Raw genomic sequence first — 17112 nt, 5'->3', positions numbered from 1 at the left:
TATAAATCACACAGGCAACACAAATCATTCAAAAAATGCCACAATTTAAATCAAACCTTCACCAATCAACGTGCTATATATCTATATATCGTCACATATGAACGGGTTCTTGTCCTGGCAGCTTGTTGCTAGGTAGAATTCATGGGGCTCAATTATAAGTGGACATTAAGCCAATGAGAAGTTGTCCCGCCCACCCACTAAACTCTTTGAATGGCAGGAAGTGAAACAGGAAGTGGGACAGACACAAACTAAGGAAATGGCTATCAATATTACTCATTAGCTTGTTTGTGGTTGTTAGTAGTAGTTAGCCAGGAGGCTAGCTAGGTTGTTCTTTGATGGATACTTTTATCTCCCTTTTTTGATGTGTTTTTATGAAGATTATGACAAAATGGTTTCTTTTTATTCAAGTTCTATGTGCTGGATGCAGGATTTTATGTAATTGTTATGGGAAAATGGCTTCTTCTCCGTGTGTAGTTGCTTTGCTATGCACAATGCTGCCACCTACAGGACTGGAGGCTTGCAGTGAAATACTTTACACTTGTTTTGGTTTTGCCTCAGCAGAAGGGAAAAACCAGAGGCTTGGTGTCATTTCCTTGCATTGTTCCTGACTCCATCATGAAGCAAGACATAACAATTGCACATAGCCGTTTACAGTAAATGACGACCTTTTTAAAGCGCTGACCTTTTTCTGAGGGCCTGTTTAAGGTCAGTCCGAGACGTATTATTTTTTTTTTTACCCATGATGCTAGTACAGTATGATAAGCTAAAGTGCTACACATGATGTGACAGCCAAGAAGCGTAGTAGTAATAGTGGTCAGCTACCCGGACGTCTCACTCGCCACATTAATGAGGTTTCACATCAACACTTCCTGCTAGTCCACACAACGCCACCTCTGCAAAAACCCCATTGCCCGGAAACCAGGCAGCTACTGTCCGTGAAGCTTGGCCATTTTCTATGTGTGTGTGTGTTTTTTAAAGCTCTTTGTAGTCTCAGCCAGAGAACTTGTGGAATGTCGCTATGGCATGCATCATGGTCATTTGGAACGAGGTTTTCAAAGGACATTCCAATAATTTGTCATAATATGTACTTATTACTATACTGTAGTATTTTGTGGACGCATTTCCAAGTGTAGAAATTTCCCACTTCACTGTTTTGTATGCAGAATCTGATAGTTGTCATACCTGCTCTGTATGTAAATTGAGCTGGAGAGTTGAAAATATTGATGAGCCCGCCCCTTGTGTACACACACACACACCACTTGGTGTGGAAAACAAGGAACTTGCCTAATGCTAACATGTGAGTCTTATTTACATCTAATATGTCTTGTTTTCACCCATTACTGCTACTATATTGGATAATATGAGTGTAAAAGTGACTATAGGGGTGCTATTTCATATCTAGAGGGCTCTAATAATGTAAGAAAACATATTAACAAGAATGTAAACAGGTTTTCTATGTTCCAGCTCCAAAAATACCTGTATTTGATCCTATTTATCCTATTTAGTGGAAATAGGGCTGCATGAGTGGTTAGCACACAGGCCTCACAGCTAGGAGACCCAAGTTCAATTCCACCCTCGGCCATCTCTGTGCGAAGTTTGCATGTTCTCCCTGTGCATGCATGGGTTTTCTCCGGTTTCCTCCCACATTCCAAAAACATGTTAGGTTAATTGGCGACTCCAAATTGTCCATAGGTATGAATGTGAGTGTGAATGGTTGTTTGTCTATATGTGCCCTGTGATTGGCTGGCCACCAGTCCAGGGTGTACCCCGCCTCTCGCCCGTAGTCAGCTGGGATAGGCTCCAGCATGACCCTGCGACCCTAGGTGTAGGTTTCACCCATTATTTCTACTATATTGAATAATACGAGTGTAAAAGTGACTATAGGGGTGCTATTTCATGTCTAGAGGGCTCTAATAATGTACGAAAACATATTAGCGAGGATGTAAACAGGTTTTTTATGTTCTAGCTCCAAAAATACCTGTATTTGATTCATAAATAAGGAATCCTATTTAGTGGAAATGTACCTATCGTTGTCAGGTCTGGAACCAATTAAGCAGGATAAATGAGGGATTACTGTAAACAACTGATTAGCATTAAAGCTAAGCGTCAAATGGCAGGTTTGCAGCATTAAATTACAAATTCCAGCATATTTGAAATTGGCAAAATAGCATAAAATGGAACTTTTAAGAGGCCGTCTGTGTTTTTCTGTGCAGACAATAGTGTTTGTGTGAAAAGGACTGTCTTCATACAATAGGTCACTTCAAGGAAATTTGTTCCACCCGTCAGCCTTTGTCATTTCGGCTGGCTGGACGTGTGTGCACCTGGCAGGGATGTCAACTCTGTGTTTTGTCCGCCGTCTCCTGCCTTAATGGATGAGGAGGAAGTTGTTATTTAGGGCTCATGAGGACCAGATGATGGCGGGAATGGCGTGTCTTGTGAGCAAAGCGTTCCATCCCCATCTGCCCTGCGTGTTTGCTCTGGTTTCTGGAAGTCCAAACAAGCCTTCATGCAGCGTGGAAGGTAAACTATAACGATATGACGATAGAACGCCATCACCTTGAAAGTGAGATTAGGGGGCCCTGGCAGTTGTTTGAACGGCATGCGGCTTTAAAGGAGTTCCACTGGTGAACGTGGCCGTGAGGAGATGATGAAAGAGGCTAATCCTCCAGCTTGAGCTGGAGCCAAGCGCACATCTCATCTGCAGCTCTCCTCCACAGCAAGGACGTCTCTGCTTCTCAAGGGAGACGCCAACGTTACGACTTCTTGTTGTTGCTTTAGTTTTTATGGGCCAGCATGAGGTGCACATAAAGATAGTCGAGTAACGCGTGCACAACGACTAATCAAAGAAAGCTGCTGGTTTGCAAAGCCAAACATCTTGAGCAATCAAGCGTGTTTATCATTGAAAGGAGGAAATGTCAGCGTGTTGTCTTTAAGCCCTCCTCTGCAATCAGTGACTTCTGCTGTTTTGGACGTGACAATGAACTAGAATGTAAGAGCGGGCGGATTAGGAGCTGTATTGTATCAACCCGCAAAGATGACTCCATTGTATGAGATAGCGTAGTGAATAACGACACATTTTAGGGGTGACTTTTTCTGTCTGTTTCACTTCCGCCGCTGCCTGTCACCCACAGCCGTTCCCCTGGTTGAAATCAGAAGCTTGTGGTGAGTTAGAATAGCAACAGAAGCCAAATGAGGTCACTTTTTTTTTTGTCTTTAAACGAGGAGGAAATTGAGGACGTGACCTTTTGTGTTCGCCACAAAACAGTTGGGATTGATGATGAACACAGGAACTGGAACCTATCATAAAGGTCGACAGCTTGTGGGAAAGCATCTTTAATGTTTACTTCATCTAAGTTTAGAAAAGGACGCTACTTCAGCTGCAAAACTGCCTATTTTGTTGTTTTATTTTCCCAACATATAGGTGTACAGTACAAGACATCCGTCAATGTCCTGTATACCAAGTGGATGTAAATAAGAGCCTTTAGCACACTCCTGTGGCGTCAGTCGGTACTACAAGCAACTACAACAGCATTGCATTCAGTTTCGATGCTTTGGGTGTTATTATTCAAAGAAAATAAACAACACTTTCATCTCTTTCTGCAGCTGGCAGGCGTGGGGTGGGGACACACAACATGGCAGAACCACCACGGCGAGAGAGCACCAGCAGCCTGCAGAGGAAGAAGCCCCCCTGGCTTCGACTGGACATTCCTGCCACTCAGATGTCTCTGGATGAGCCTCCCACTTTTGTTCAGGTGCTCAAACTACTTACAGATATTGATGAAACAATGTGATATTTATATTTGTTGCAAACAAATAAATATATGTATGTTAACTTGTGAAATAGCATATTAAAATATTCAAGAAATTGGCATACCTTGCTGATATTTTTTCTCTTTTTGTAAGTTTATTTAAAAAAATTAACTTAAAGGAACATGAAAACCACAATAAATAATGATGAAAGAGTTATAGTCAGTCATGATTTGTTATAATTGTCTTGTAAATGTTGTACTTATTCTATTATCGGTAGTAAGTTTGTGGTCTTACCCTGTGAAATATATACAGTATTATATATTTTATATATATATAAAAAAATATATATATATACATATATATATAACAATGTGCATACTTTACTGACATGTTTCACATTTTGAATGTGGCTGCCAACCGATTAAAATATTGGATTGTGATTTGGTCTATAGTTAACTCATAATTAATCGCTGATATAAATACGTTTTTATCTATGGTAAATGACTGGATGTGCAACTACAACGATAATTCATCAAATGTTATGTCACACGATATCAATTTCAGAACTATGGGCCATTATTATAAACAATACAATCAGCAAGCATATTTTTGTATTACTATTTGTCTTATTGTTAGCATATTAGCTCTTAAACTTGCCCACAAATGTTTACAAATACAAAATGTGAGCGAGTGAGACCTTTCACACTGACAACTGTTTATTTGTGTCAGGTCAAAATAAATTTTGTTTATTTATGAGACTGGTTATTAAATCTGTAGTATATTATAAGACATTTAATCCAAATTGCAAACTCAATGTTGTTTAATTTCTCTTTTAAAACACATTAAACTAAATCATTGCATTATTAAATTAATATTAATGACTTTTTTGATGACTTTTACCACTTGACTCTTATGAATATGTGTTATTAAAATAAAATAAAAATAATAAATATATATTATTATATATAAAATAAAATAAATATAAATATATTATATATTAATATATATAATATTATATAATATAATATATATTAATTAAATAGAAAAAATAAAATATAAAAAATACAATCATTAAAATAAGGGCTAAAATAGTAAAAGTACCTTCCTTGTACCTGCTTGGTTTAACTGTTATGCCCCCTCCATAGCCGATGAAGCGGCAGGGCTTCCTCCGCAGCATCAGCATGCCGGTAGAGACCTCTCACCTCCAGTCCCCGCCCCGCGACTTCTTCGACACCCGGAGGCCTGTCTTACAGCGCCAGTCGTCCATCACTCAAACCATAAAAAGGTGAGTTTGATTTACACACTTGTACCTCCTGGCGTGTAAAAGGAGTCTTTTCCCTTTTGGGCTTCCTACTTTGATGCACGGTTGTTTCTGATTAACAGCTTGACCTTGCTCGCCTTGCGTGATGCTAACATGTGATCAGCAAGTACTTTCCGCCTTGCATGAGGACGCCATTGCTTCCTTTTCACTGCCCGTTCTTGTCTTTTCTCTTCTTCTTCTTTTTCTTCTTCTTCTTCTTCTTCTTCCCTATGCACCTTCCTTCCTTCACCTGCCCGACCCGCCCGGCGACAGCAGCAGGAGGGTTCACTTTGAGCGGATTAACACGGTGCCCATTAAGGGCCAGCGAGCTGCTCGGCGCAGCACCAGGAAGCACCACTCGCTCTCCAGAACCCTGCTCAGGTACGCAGGGAGTACCCGGCCTGTGCGTTACTGCGAGAGTACACACCGACACTGTACTGTATGCGTACTACGATTCAATTGTTTCACACACTTGGCTGTTAGTAGTAAACATAAAGAATAAGGCTTATTTGGAAAAAATATGGGAAAAAAAATAATGGCCTCATTTCGTTGGTGTACCTAATATTGTGGCTGCGTGGGCTACTCTGCGGCTTTTAATTAGCCCACTTCACTCAGCATTCCTTTGTGAAGAATGTTTCCACTTCCTGTCCCGGGGCGTTGTTTGCTGAGACTGGGAGTGCAAACAATATGATTGCGTGTGTTGGTCGTTGTTATCCTTTTGCGTCACCGCTGCGGCAGGTGGATAAATATAACAAACTTTTTTTGGGGGGGGGGGGGGGTAGCGTCCACTCATTACGTTACAGCTAATATTGGTGTGTATTTTCACAATGGGACAATAATGTGTTGATGCGCTTTGAGTGGATAATAAATAATAAATCTATACCGCAATACAAGCTGTACAGTGACTACTCTAAAGGACATCAAACTATCTATTGTACTGTCCCTTGAGAAGATATACTGTAATAAAAACGATGCTGAAATCACACACACACACTATACACATATCCTAGTCCCAAACATGCCCAGACTTGTTCCCTCCCTCCTCATAGCATCCAGGCAAAGTATCCTCTTATCAGGCTCCTGTTTTTCATAAGTAAACGTGAACTGTGATCGCTCAGGGGCACCGCCGACTGGTTCGGGGTCAGCAAGGACGGCGACGCCACGCAAAAATGGCAGAGGAAGAGCCTCCGCCACTGCAGCCTACGCTACGGCAAGTTGAAGCCGCAGGTGATCCGCGAGATGGACCTGCCCAGCCAGGACAACATCTCTTTGACCAGCACTGAGACTCCGCCTCCGTTGTATGTCCCCGCCTCCCAGCATGGCATGCAGAAGGTAAAAACAATGCATTGTTTAATAATAATAAGAATAAGAAGAATAACGTTTTTCATTGGAAATAATGGAATTTGTCTGTTCCAGTGTCAAACTGTTTCATATAATCGGAAAACTACATAATATAATAGGAAAACTGCATCAGATTTTATTCTCATTTATTCTATGGGCTACACGGCGGTCGAGTGATTAGCGCGCAGACCTCACTGCTAGGAAACCAGTGTTCAATTCCACCCTCAAATATCTCTGTGTGGAGTTTTCATGTTCTCCTCGTGCATGCGTGGGTTTTCTCCGGGTACTCCGGTTTCCTCCCACATTCCAAAAACCATAGGTATGATTGTGAGTGTGAATGGTTGTTTGTCAAAATGTGCCCTGTGATTGGCTGGCAACCAGTCCAGGGTGTATGAAGACAGCTGGGATAGACTCCAGCACCCTCGTAAGGATAAGCGGTAGAAAATGAATGAATAAATCTGTTTCTATGGTTATCATCACCCATTGCCTGTTTGTCATCCCCATTAAAATGGCATGATGTCATTCATGATTAGAAAGTGATCTGACCTCAGAGGTTCCATTGTCGTCACTTTGGATTCAGTCTAATCCGTCCCCCTTCCCCAGATCGTGGACCCCCTGGCACGAGGCCGGGCCTTCCGTATGGTGGAGGAAGTAGACGGCTACAGCGTGCCCCAGACCCCTATCACCCCGGGGGCGGCGTCGCTCTGCTCCTTCACTAGCTCACGCTCGGGCCTCAACCGAATGCCTCGCCGACGTAAGAGGGAATCGGTCGCCAAGATGAGCTTCAGGGCGGCGGCAGCGCTGGTCAAGGTGGGGCCGGTGTACAATTTTATGAGCATCATCTTAGGATGGGGCGTCAATTGGTGTATCTTTTGTGGGTCAGGGGCGCTCAATACGGGACAGCACCCTACGACGGGCCCACAGACGCAGTTTTACTCCTGCCAGCTTCATGGAGGAAGACATCATGGATTTTCCCGATGAGCTGGACACATCCTTCTTTGCCCGAGTACGCCCAACAACAATCATACACTCATGTGACCATTACGGTTTGTATACCAATTAGCATTCTACGCCTTCTAGGATATTCTAATGCACGAAGAGCTCTCCACGTACGCCGACGAGGTATTCGAGTCGCCGTCGGAAGCGGCACTGAAGGAGGCGGAGCATGGCAACAAGAAGGACGAGACGGATCTGACAGGAAGCGCGCTGGATAAAACGGCCCTGGAGAGAAGTCACCTGATGTTGTAAGTGCAGCTTCCACTAGATGGCGCACTTTGTACTGCTTGATGAAAGAATGTCTTTGAATTGAGAAGTACCACAAATACTTGAACTACTAGTATATTAGATTCGATATATATATATATATATATATATATATATATATATATATATATATATATATATATATATATGTGTTCTCAAATATCTTAATTTTTATTTTTCTGCAGAAAATAAGATGAAAAATAAATAAACAAATCAATCAGTAATAAATAAATATAATTATAATTATAATAATAATAATAATAAAACGGCAAATAATAAAAACTTAAGAAACCACATATAGTTGGTGGGTAGACACATTATTTTTTTCAGATTAAAATGAACAAAGCATTATTAGAGCCCTGTAGACATGACAAAACACGACTATAGTCACATTTATACTCTTTTTATTTACAACATATTGCGTAACTGCAGGGTCTTGAGACACATGCTAACTCGCAAACTAGAGAGCTAGCGACCTAAACGGTAGCCTTCAAGTTATTTCCTTTAAACTTAAATAGCCAAAAACTTACCACTTCCACACGGATAGGGAGGATAACTATTAACAGTTATTTAACCTTTAACATGAACAGTAATCAAATGTAATATTTCTTTCTGGGTACATGATACCATACAGCATCCATATCAAACTAACATTAAACTTTCATATCAAGGCGGGGGCCTCAAACTAGCGTCCTGCGGGCCACATTTGGCCCGCGGGCCACGTGTTTGAGACCCCTGACCAAGCCAATTTTATTTCTGTCACTCAGACCTTTAGAGCGCGGATGGCGTAAAGCCAAAGAAGGAACCCCAGGCCCCCCGAAGGTGCCCTTACGCCAGGAAGTGGTGAGCGTCAACGGGCAGCGGCGTGGCCAAAGGATCGTGGTGCCCGTCAAGAAGCTTTTTGCCCGGGAGAAGCGGCCGTACGGGCTGGGGATGGTGGGGAAGCTGACCAACCGCACGTACCGCAAGCGCATCGACAGCTACGTGAAGAGGCAGATCGAGGACATGGACGACCACAGGTGCGTTTCAACGCGTCCCTTAACATGCCGCTTGTTCCATGATGGAGGTGTACCTAATGATGTGTCTGTTAAACAGGCCTTTTTTTACCTACTGGATCACCTTCGTCCACTTGCTCATTACGATACTGGCTGTTTGCATCCACGGCATCGCTCCGGTGGGCTTCTCCCAGCACGAGACGGTTGATTCTGTGAGTCCACGCAGCAGTTAATAATGATTGGGCTGTAATTTGAGACAATGATGGTCATATGCCCCCCCCACCCCCACCCCCCACCCCCCTTCAGGTTTTAAGAAACAAAGGTGTGTACGAAAATGTCAAGTTTGTGCAGCAGGAGAACTTCTGGGTTGGGCCAAGCTCGGTAAGTACGTGTACAGCACCGGCATTGGACATTTTGTCCTTGTTGCATTACGGCGGTCAAGTGGTTAGCGCGCAGACCTCACAGCTAGGAGACCAGGGTTCAATTCCACCCTCGGCCATCTCTGTGTGGAGTTTACATGTTCTCCCCGTGCATGCGTGGGTTTTCTCCGGGTACTCCGGTTTCCTCCCACATTCCAAAAACATGCTAGGTTAATTAGCGACTCCAAATTGTCCATAGGTATGAATGTGAGTGTGAATGGTTGTTTGTCTATATGTGCCCTGTGATTGGTGTACCCCGCCTCTTGCCTGTAGTCAGCTGGGATAGCCTCCAGCATGAAAATGAATGAATGAATGTCTTGTTTTCACCCATTATTTCTACTATATTGGATAATACGAGTGTAAAAGTAGACAATAGGGGTGCTATTTCATGTCAAGAGGGCTCTAATAATGTAAGAAAACATATTAACAAGGATGTAAACAGGTTTTTTATGTTCTAGCTCCAAAAATACCTGTATTTGATTCATAAATAAGGAATCCTATTTAGTGGAAATGTACGTATCATTGTCAGGTGTGGAACCAATGAAGCAGGATAAATGAGGGATTACTGTAAACAACTAATTAGCATTAAAGCTAAGCGTCAAATGCCAGGTTTGCCATAGGTATGAATGTGAGTGTGAATGGTTGTTTGTCTATATGTGCCCTGTGATTGGCTGGCGACCGGTCCAGGGTGCACCCCACCTCTCGCCTGTAGTCAGCTGGGATAGGCTCCAGCATGACCCTGCGACCCTCGTGAGGATAAGCGGTAGAAAATGAATGAATGAATGTCTTGTTTTCACCCATTATTTCTACTATATTGGATAATACGAGTGTAAAAGTAGACAATAGGGGTGCTATTTCATGTCAAGAGGGCTCTAATCATGTAAGAAAACATATTAACAAGGTTTAACAATTCAGTTTTTTTTATGTTCTAGCTCCAAAAATACTTGTATTTGATTCATAAATAAGGAATCCTTATGTACGTATCATTGTTAGATGTGGAACCAATTAAGCAGGATAAATGAGGGATTACTGTAAACAACTAATTAGCATTAAAGCTAAGCGTTTGCCATAGGTATGAATGTGAGTGTGAATGGTTGTTTGTCTATATGTGCCCTGTGAGTGGCTGGCGACCGGTCCAGGGGTGTACCCCGCCTCTCGCCCAAAGGCGGCTGGGATAGGCTCCAGCACCCCCCCCCCCTGCGACCCTTGTGAGGATAAGGAGTAGAAAATGAATGAATGAGGGATATTAGGGCGTCTGTACTGTAAATGTACTGTTTTTAATGCAACTCCTAATGTGACCCGCAGGAGGCGCTGATCCACTTGGGGGCCAAATACTCTCCATGCATGAGGCAGGACCAGCAAGTGCATGAGTTCATCAGGGAAAAACGAGCCATCGAACGCAACTCCGCCTGCTGCGTGCGCAACGATCGCTCCGGATGCTTGCAAACCTCAGAGGAGGAGTGCTCGGTGGGTCAGTAAACGTCTCCGCACCGGAAGAAAAGCGAGTGATTGTGACTTTTTCTGCCTTTTCTCGAACAGAGCACGCTGGCTGTGTGGGTGAAGTGGCCGCGGCATTCCAGCACCCCGCAGCTAAACGGCAAAGACAGACAATACGGCTCTGTTTGCCATCAGGACCCCAGGTACTATCCAACGTTCTACACTGCTAGCTAGCCACCATTGGTCTTTATTGGTTCTTCTTTCAGCATATGCCTGGAACCTGCCTCTGTCCCTCCTCACGAATGGCCCGATGACATCACCAAGTGGCCAGTGAGTGTTATTGTTTTTATTAGCAACGGCTGTTTAGTCGACATTAGGTTAAAGTTTAAAGAAAGGTCAAAGTTCACGCGCAATCTTTTGCTGTCAGATTTGCACCAGGTACAACACAGGGAACCACACCAACCTGCCTCACATCGACTGCACCATCACGGGACGACCCTGCTGCATCGGAACCAAAGGAAGGTAAAGATGGCCAATTAAGAACCCGACATTGATTATCTCCGACTCGTTAATTAATCACAGCTCTTCTTTTTCCAGGTGCGAAATCACATCCCGGGAATATTGTGACTTCATGAACGGCTACTTTCATGAGGAAGCCACTCTCTGCTCCCAAGTAAGCTATACAGTATGCTAATATGCACTTATAACACGTTAATATTCAGTATTCTAATATGCACTTATAACACGTTAATATACAGTATGCTAAAGTACTAATATGCACTTATCACACTTTATATTCAGTATGCTAAAGTACTAATATGCACTTATCACACTTTATATTCAGTATGCTAAAGTACTAATATGCACTTATCACACTTTATATTCAGTATGCTAAAGTACTAATATGCAGGCGTAGCATGTGAAGATACAGTATGCTAAAGTACTAATATGCAGGCGTAGCATGTGAATATACATAATGCTAAAGTACTAATATGCAGGCGTAGCATGTGAATATACAGTGTGCTAAAGTACTAATATGCACTTATAACACGTAAATATGCTATGTTATGCTATGCTACAGTATTCTAATATGCACTTATAATGTTAATATACATTATGCTAAAGTACTAATATGCACTTATCACACTTTATATTCAGTACTAATAAATAGGCGTTGCATGTTAATATACAGTATGCTAAAGTGCTAATATGCAGGCGTAGCATGTGAACATACAGTATGCTACAGTGCTAATAAATAGGCGTAGCATGTTAATATACGCTATGCTAAAATGCTAGTGCTCCATATACTAAAGTGCTAATATGCAGGCGTAGCATGTGTAGCTACAGTATGCTAAAGTGCTAATATGCAGGCGTAGCATGTGAAGCTACAGTATGCTAAAGTGCCAATAAGCAGGTGTAGCATGTCAACATACAGTATGCTAAAATGCTAATATGCAGGCGTAGCATGTGAAGATACAGTATGCTAAAATGCTAATATGCAGACGTAGCATGTGAATATACAGTATGCTAAAATGCTAATATGCAGGCGTAGCATGTCAACATACAGTATGCTAAAGTGCTAATATGCAGGCGTAGCATGTGAAGATACAGTATGCTAAAATGCTAATATGCAGGCGTAGCATGTCAACATACAGTATGCTAAAGTGCTAATATGCAGGCGTAGCATGTCAACATACAGTATGCTAAAGTGCTAATATGCAGATGTAGCATGTCAACATGCAGTATGTTAAAGTGCTAATATGCAGTCGTAGCATGTCACCATACAGTATGCTAAAGTGCTAATATGCAGGCGTAGCATGTCAACATACAGTATGCTAAAGTGCTAATATGCAGGCGTAGCATGTGAAGATACAGTATGCTAAAATGCTAATATGCAGGCGTAGCATGTCAACATACAGTATGCTAAAGTGCTAATATGCAGGCGTAGCATGTCAACATACAGTATGCTAAAGTGCTAATATGCAGATGTAGCATGTCAACATGCAGTATGTTAAAGTGCTAATATGCAGGCGTAGCATGTCAACATACAGTATGCTAAAGTGCTAATATGCAGGCGTAGCATGTCAACATACAGTATGCTAAAGTGCTAATATGCAGGCGTAGCATGTGAAGATACAGTATGCTAAAATGCTAATATGCAGGCGTAGCATGTCAACATACAGTATGCTAAAGTGCTAATATGCAGGCGTAGCATGTCAACATACAGTATGCTAAAGTGCTACTATGCAGATGTAGCATGTCAACATGCAGTATGTTAAAGTGCTAATATGCAGTCGTAGCATGTCAACATACAGTATGCTAAAGTGCTAATATGCAGGCGTAGCATGTCACCATACAGTATGCTAAAGTGCTAATATGCAGGCGTAGCTATGCTAAAGTGCTAATATGCAGGCGTAGCATGTGAACATACAGTATGCTAAAGTGCTAATAAATAGGCGTAGCATGTTAATATACAGTATGCTAAAATGCTAGTGCTCCATCTTGCAGGTGCATTGCATGGACGATGTGTGCGGGTTGCTGCCTTTCCTCAACCCTGAGATCCCGGATCAGTTTTACAGACTGTGGCTCTCGCTCTTCCTGCACGCAGGGTGAGTCTCCCGCCTCATATGGCCTTTTGTCTTGGAACGATTGTCGGCTCTTGTTGCCATAGTAACAGCAGTAACTACATTATGTATTTGTTTGGGTAAGATAACGCTTCTACTCCTGAACCGCTGCTCGGGTACACATCTTCCGGGGACTGACAAGGACTGTTTTTCGTAGATTAGATTGTGTGTGTGTGTGTGTGTGTGTGTGTGTTTAGAAAAGAAATAGTTGACCTCGGTCAAGATGACCTCTTCATGCTTTGAGTTTGTTAATTAAAGAAAGTGGCATCATTAAGCTTCTCTCGCATTGAGACGGCCTGATAAGTAAAGTCTGCAGCGGAGGATTAGCTTCCCTGGCGCGTGCCGAACACACGTGCTAATCCTCCATCTTGAACTCCCATCTCCCTCCCAGGATCCTCCACTGCATGGTGTCGGTGGCTTTCCAGATGACCATCCTGAGGGACCTGGAGAAGCTGGCGGGCTGGCTGCGCATCTCCATCATCTACATCGTCAGCGGCATCACCGGAAACCTGGCGTCGGCCATCTTCCTCCCGTACAGAGCCGAGGTGATCAATGTCAATCATGAATAAATAACGTATGGACGCATAGTAATGCGTACTGTATATAGGCTGTGGGGCGACGGGTAGCCAATCAGAAGCCTGAAAAAAGCCACTTCCTGGAAAAGGCACACATTAACAATGGCTAAAAGTGGGGATTCATACATGAGGGCTGGTGGAAGAACTAAAATGGTGCCATTAAATGGTCCCCATTGCTTTCTAAAGCCAACATTTACTAAAATATTATGAAAAAGGCCAATTTCTACTACCAAAATAGTAGTTGTCATAAACCATAAATTCAAGTTGTGTGGACTCAATACTACAATTTTTTTAAACACACATTTTTCATTATTTTATTTTTTATTTACAACAGAATTCTATAAAATAAACTAAAGTAAGAGCAGATTTTTTCATCATTTTGGACCTTATATTTGAAATATTATAATACTAATATATATATATTTACATTTATTTACCCATAATTCACATTTAATATATTTAAATAATATATATTCATTCATTCATTTGATTATTTTAAACTTATTTTACTTTAAATATTAATTTTAGTAGTAGTAAGTAAAATAATATTATAAATTAGTTTCTATAATTAATAATAATTAACAATTTATTAATAATTTATAATTATTACTTAATAATAAGTAATAATAATAATTTATAATATTTATAATTTATAACATATATAATATTTATAATTTATAATATTATTATTTATAATATTATTCTTATTCATAATATTTATAATGTAATATATATTATAATATAATTCATAAAATATTCACATTATTCATGTGATTTTGCTCCTGGAAAAAGAAGAGCTGTGATTAATAATATTATAAATTAGTTTCTATAATTTATTAATGTATTAATAATTTATAATTATTACTTAATAATGTATAATATTATTTTTATTAATTTATAATATTAATATTAATAGTTTTAATTTTTTGATGTGGTTTTCATCCCCTTATTATTTGTAATTGCTGTCAGTTTTTAAATGTGCCATATTTCTGGCCCAATTGGTGTACGGAATGTTGCCAAAATGGACATTCTGGTTGGTTATGGAAGTCACATGACCAACGGGCCCTTCCCGCGTGTTGCAGGTGGGACCAGCGGGTTCTCAGTTCGGCATCCTGGCTTGCCTGTTCGTGGAGCTGTTCCAGAGCTGGCAGATCCTGGCTCAGCCTTGGCGGGCCTTCACCAAACTGCTGTGCGTGGTGCTCTTCCTCTTCGCCTTCGGCCTGCTGCCGTGGATCGACAACTTCGCCCACATCAGCGGCTTCGTGTCGGGCTTCTTCCTGTCCTTCGCCTTCCTGCCGTACATCAGCTTCGGCCGCATGGACCTGTACCGCAAGCGTTGCCAGATCATGGTCTTCCTGCTGGTCTTTGTGGGCCTCTTCTCCGGCCTGGTTGTCCTCTTCTACGTCTACCCCATCAAGTGCGAGTGGTGCGAGTTGCTCACCTGCATCCCTTTCACGGACAAGTTCTGCGAGAAGTACGACCTCAACGCGCACCTCCACTGAACGGGACAACCAAGCTTTGGGATTTTTCTACTCCGGTAAGTATACGTCACCCCCCCTCCCCTCTCTCACCCCCGTCAGGACCTTCTTTCTTCAGCGTGGAGGTGTTGGAAGCTCTGAGGCACACAAAAAGCTAAGAACTTTTCACTCATTTTCACTCGTATTGTCATTTTTTGATCGGAGGAGGATCAGAGCCACATGTGGAAAATCCAAGTCCAAGTAATTTGTATTTAGAACAAATAATACTAATCTTTTTAAGTGATTTTCCACATTTTTTGGGCATTATACTTCTACTGCGAATAATTATGACATCATTTAATAGTTTTGAACATGATAGTTCGACTATAATTCTCAAAGTGGAACTCAAACCTTTTTCACAAGTGCTTTTAGTCATAATTCAAATGTAAAATAGAAATATAGCGTTTTAGTATACTTTTTCTTGTGTTTGGATGTAGTACTTCTACAACCATGCTGCTTAAAACCGCTGATTCATATCCAAAACACAGAATTATTCCATTTTAATCATCCAAAACCGTCACTTTTTCATCCATTTTGACATTTAATTCTGATTTTTTTTTTCATAATCCCGATCCATTCTGACTGTCCAGAACAAAATAAGTGTTTATTTTCTACTGTTGGCTCTCCTCCTCTTCCATCCAAGTCATTCAGGCAACCTCAAAAGAGAAAAAGCAGGGACAAAAACAAAAACATACCCAATATATGGACCCAATATCAAACCTCTGGTGCCTTGTTGAAAGATAAAAATGTACCAACTACTGCCATAAGTTCTTTTTATTTTCTTACATTATGCCGAGCACTCAAATGTTGTGTTTGTTTGTTTTTTTTTTCTTCCTTTGACTTTTGTTTATTGTTGGTGTTTATTGCTTCTCAAGAAGTGATGGCTGTCCTGAACTGGGTAGCGTTTTAGCTGCCCGTCTACTCCACACGTGTAACTGAAAACAACAAACCAAGAAAGAAAACAAAAAAATATTTCACATGGTCTCTCTTTTTTCTATTCATTTTTAAATTGAAACTTTTAAGGCTGCGTCCACACGTGGCTGGTTGGTCATGTGACCATAGGCATCCTAGTAAGGAACATATACAGAAAGCCGAAAGTGTCCAAAGTGCGGCCCAGGGGCCATTTGCTACCCATAGATTTTTTATGGTCATTTAAGAAGAAAACTAAAACACAGCAGCAGCAAAAGAGATGTAAAATCAGTTGTACATTTTCAAGAATAAAGTCTAAATATTAAGAGAAAAATGTTTTAATCTAACCAGAAAAAAAGCATAATTTTACAAGAATAAATATATATTAATTTTAATAATAATAAATAATAATGAAAAATTACAATAAAGATAATTTGTGAGGTAAAATTATTTTATACATTTTATTTATTATGTATTTATTATTTTATTTTTATTTTTAAATAAGACATAATATAAGAATCAAACAAAATAAAATTAAATTTAAATTTTGGGGAAAAATTGGTTGGGGAATAAGATTATTAGAAAAAAATCAGAATATTCCTAGAACTAATTTCACCAGAAAAAAAATAATAGTTGGAAAATTTTAAAAAGAAAACAGCAGAATTTGAAAAAACTGTAATTTTGTTAGAATAAAGTCAATATGAAGTTTCCAAAAGTCCCAAATGTACAAGAGTAAAACTGTGAAAATATGAGTCAAAATCACAGCATTTTATTATAATTTTTATTATAATTTTTATTTAATTTTTAAACTTTTAATTATATAAGAAAAAAAGGAAAACAAAAAGTTATAACATTATGGAAATAAAGCCGAGAAGGAAATTTACAAGAAAAAAATATCGGAAAATTTAAAAAAAAAATGGGAAAAAGAGCAAATTTCATACTAATAATACACTTTTTCACCTACATGACAAAACTGAGCGTT

General features: G+C 40.5%; 1 protein-coding gene across 1 annotated transcript; it reads left to right on the top strand.

The window, feature by feature from the left end:
• Nucleotides 1-3610: 3610 nt before the first annotated feature.
• Nucleotides 3611-15418, top strand: rhbdf1a (rhomboid 5 homolog 1a (Drosophila)). The gene is made up of 17 exons (XM_078797014.1): nucleotides 3611-3752; nucleotides 4896-5035; nucleotides 6169-6382; nucleotides 6995-7201; nucleotides 7275-7397; nucleotides 7472-7635; nucleotides 8422-8673; nucleotides 8750-8861; nucleotides 8956-9030; nucleotides 10374-10535; nucleotides 10608-10708; nucleotides 10772-10835; nucleotides 10933-11027; nucleotides 11103-11178; nucleotides 13014-13114; nucleotides 13521-13674; nucleotides 14787-15418. The coding sequence occupies exons 1-17, from the start codon at nucleotides 3633-3635 to the stop codon at nucleotides 15204-15206; spliced, it is 2580 nt and encodes an 859-aa protein (XP_078653140.1). The 5' UTR covers nucleotides 3611-3632; the 3' UTR covers nucleotides 15207-15418.
• The last annotated feature ends 1694 nt before the right edge of the window (nucleotides 15419-17112 follow it).

This window comes from Doryrhamphus excisus, linkage group LG16 (genome assembly GCF_037039965.1).
Source record: "Doryrhamphus excisus strain RoL-2023G ecotype Guam linkage group LG16, RoL_Dexc_Guam_v1.1, whole genome shotgun sequence".
Classification (NCBI taxonomy): domain Eukaryota; kingdom Metazoa; phylum Chordata; class Actinopteri; order Syngnathiformes; family Syngnathidae; genus Doryrhamphus; species Doryrhamphus excisus.
Note: the sequence above shows the minus strand (reverse complement) of the source record. Positions and strands in the feature narration are given on the sequence as shown.

Excerpts from the sequence above, each read along its gene's own strand:
- rhbdf1a (XM_078797014.1), top strand. The coding sequence starts at position 3,633 with ATGGCAGAACCACCACGGCGAGAGAGCACCAGCAGCCTGCAGAGGAAG. Across the intron at positions 8,862-8,955 it reads AGCACGAGACGGTTGATTCT|GTTTTAAGAAACAAAGGTGT; the intron begins GTGAGTCCACGC and ends ACCCCCCTTCAG. Across the intron at positions 13,115-13,520 it reads TCGCTCTTCCTGCACGCAGG|GATCCTCCACTGCATGGTGT; the intron begins GTGAGTCTCCCG and ends TCTCCCTCCCAG.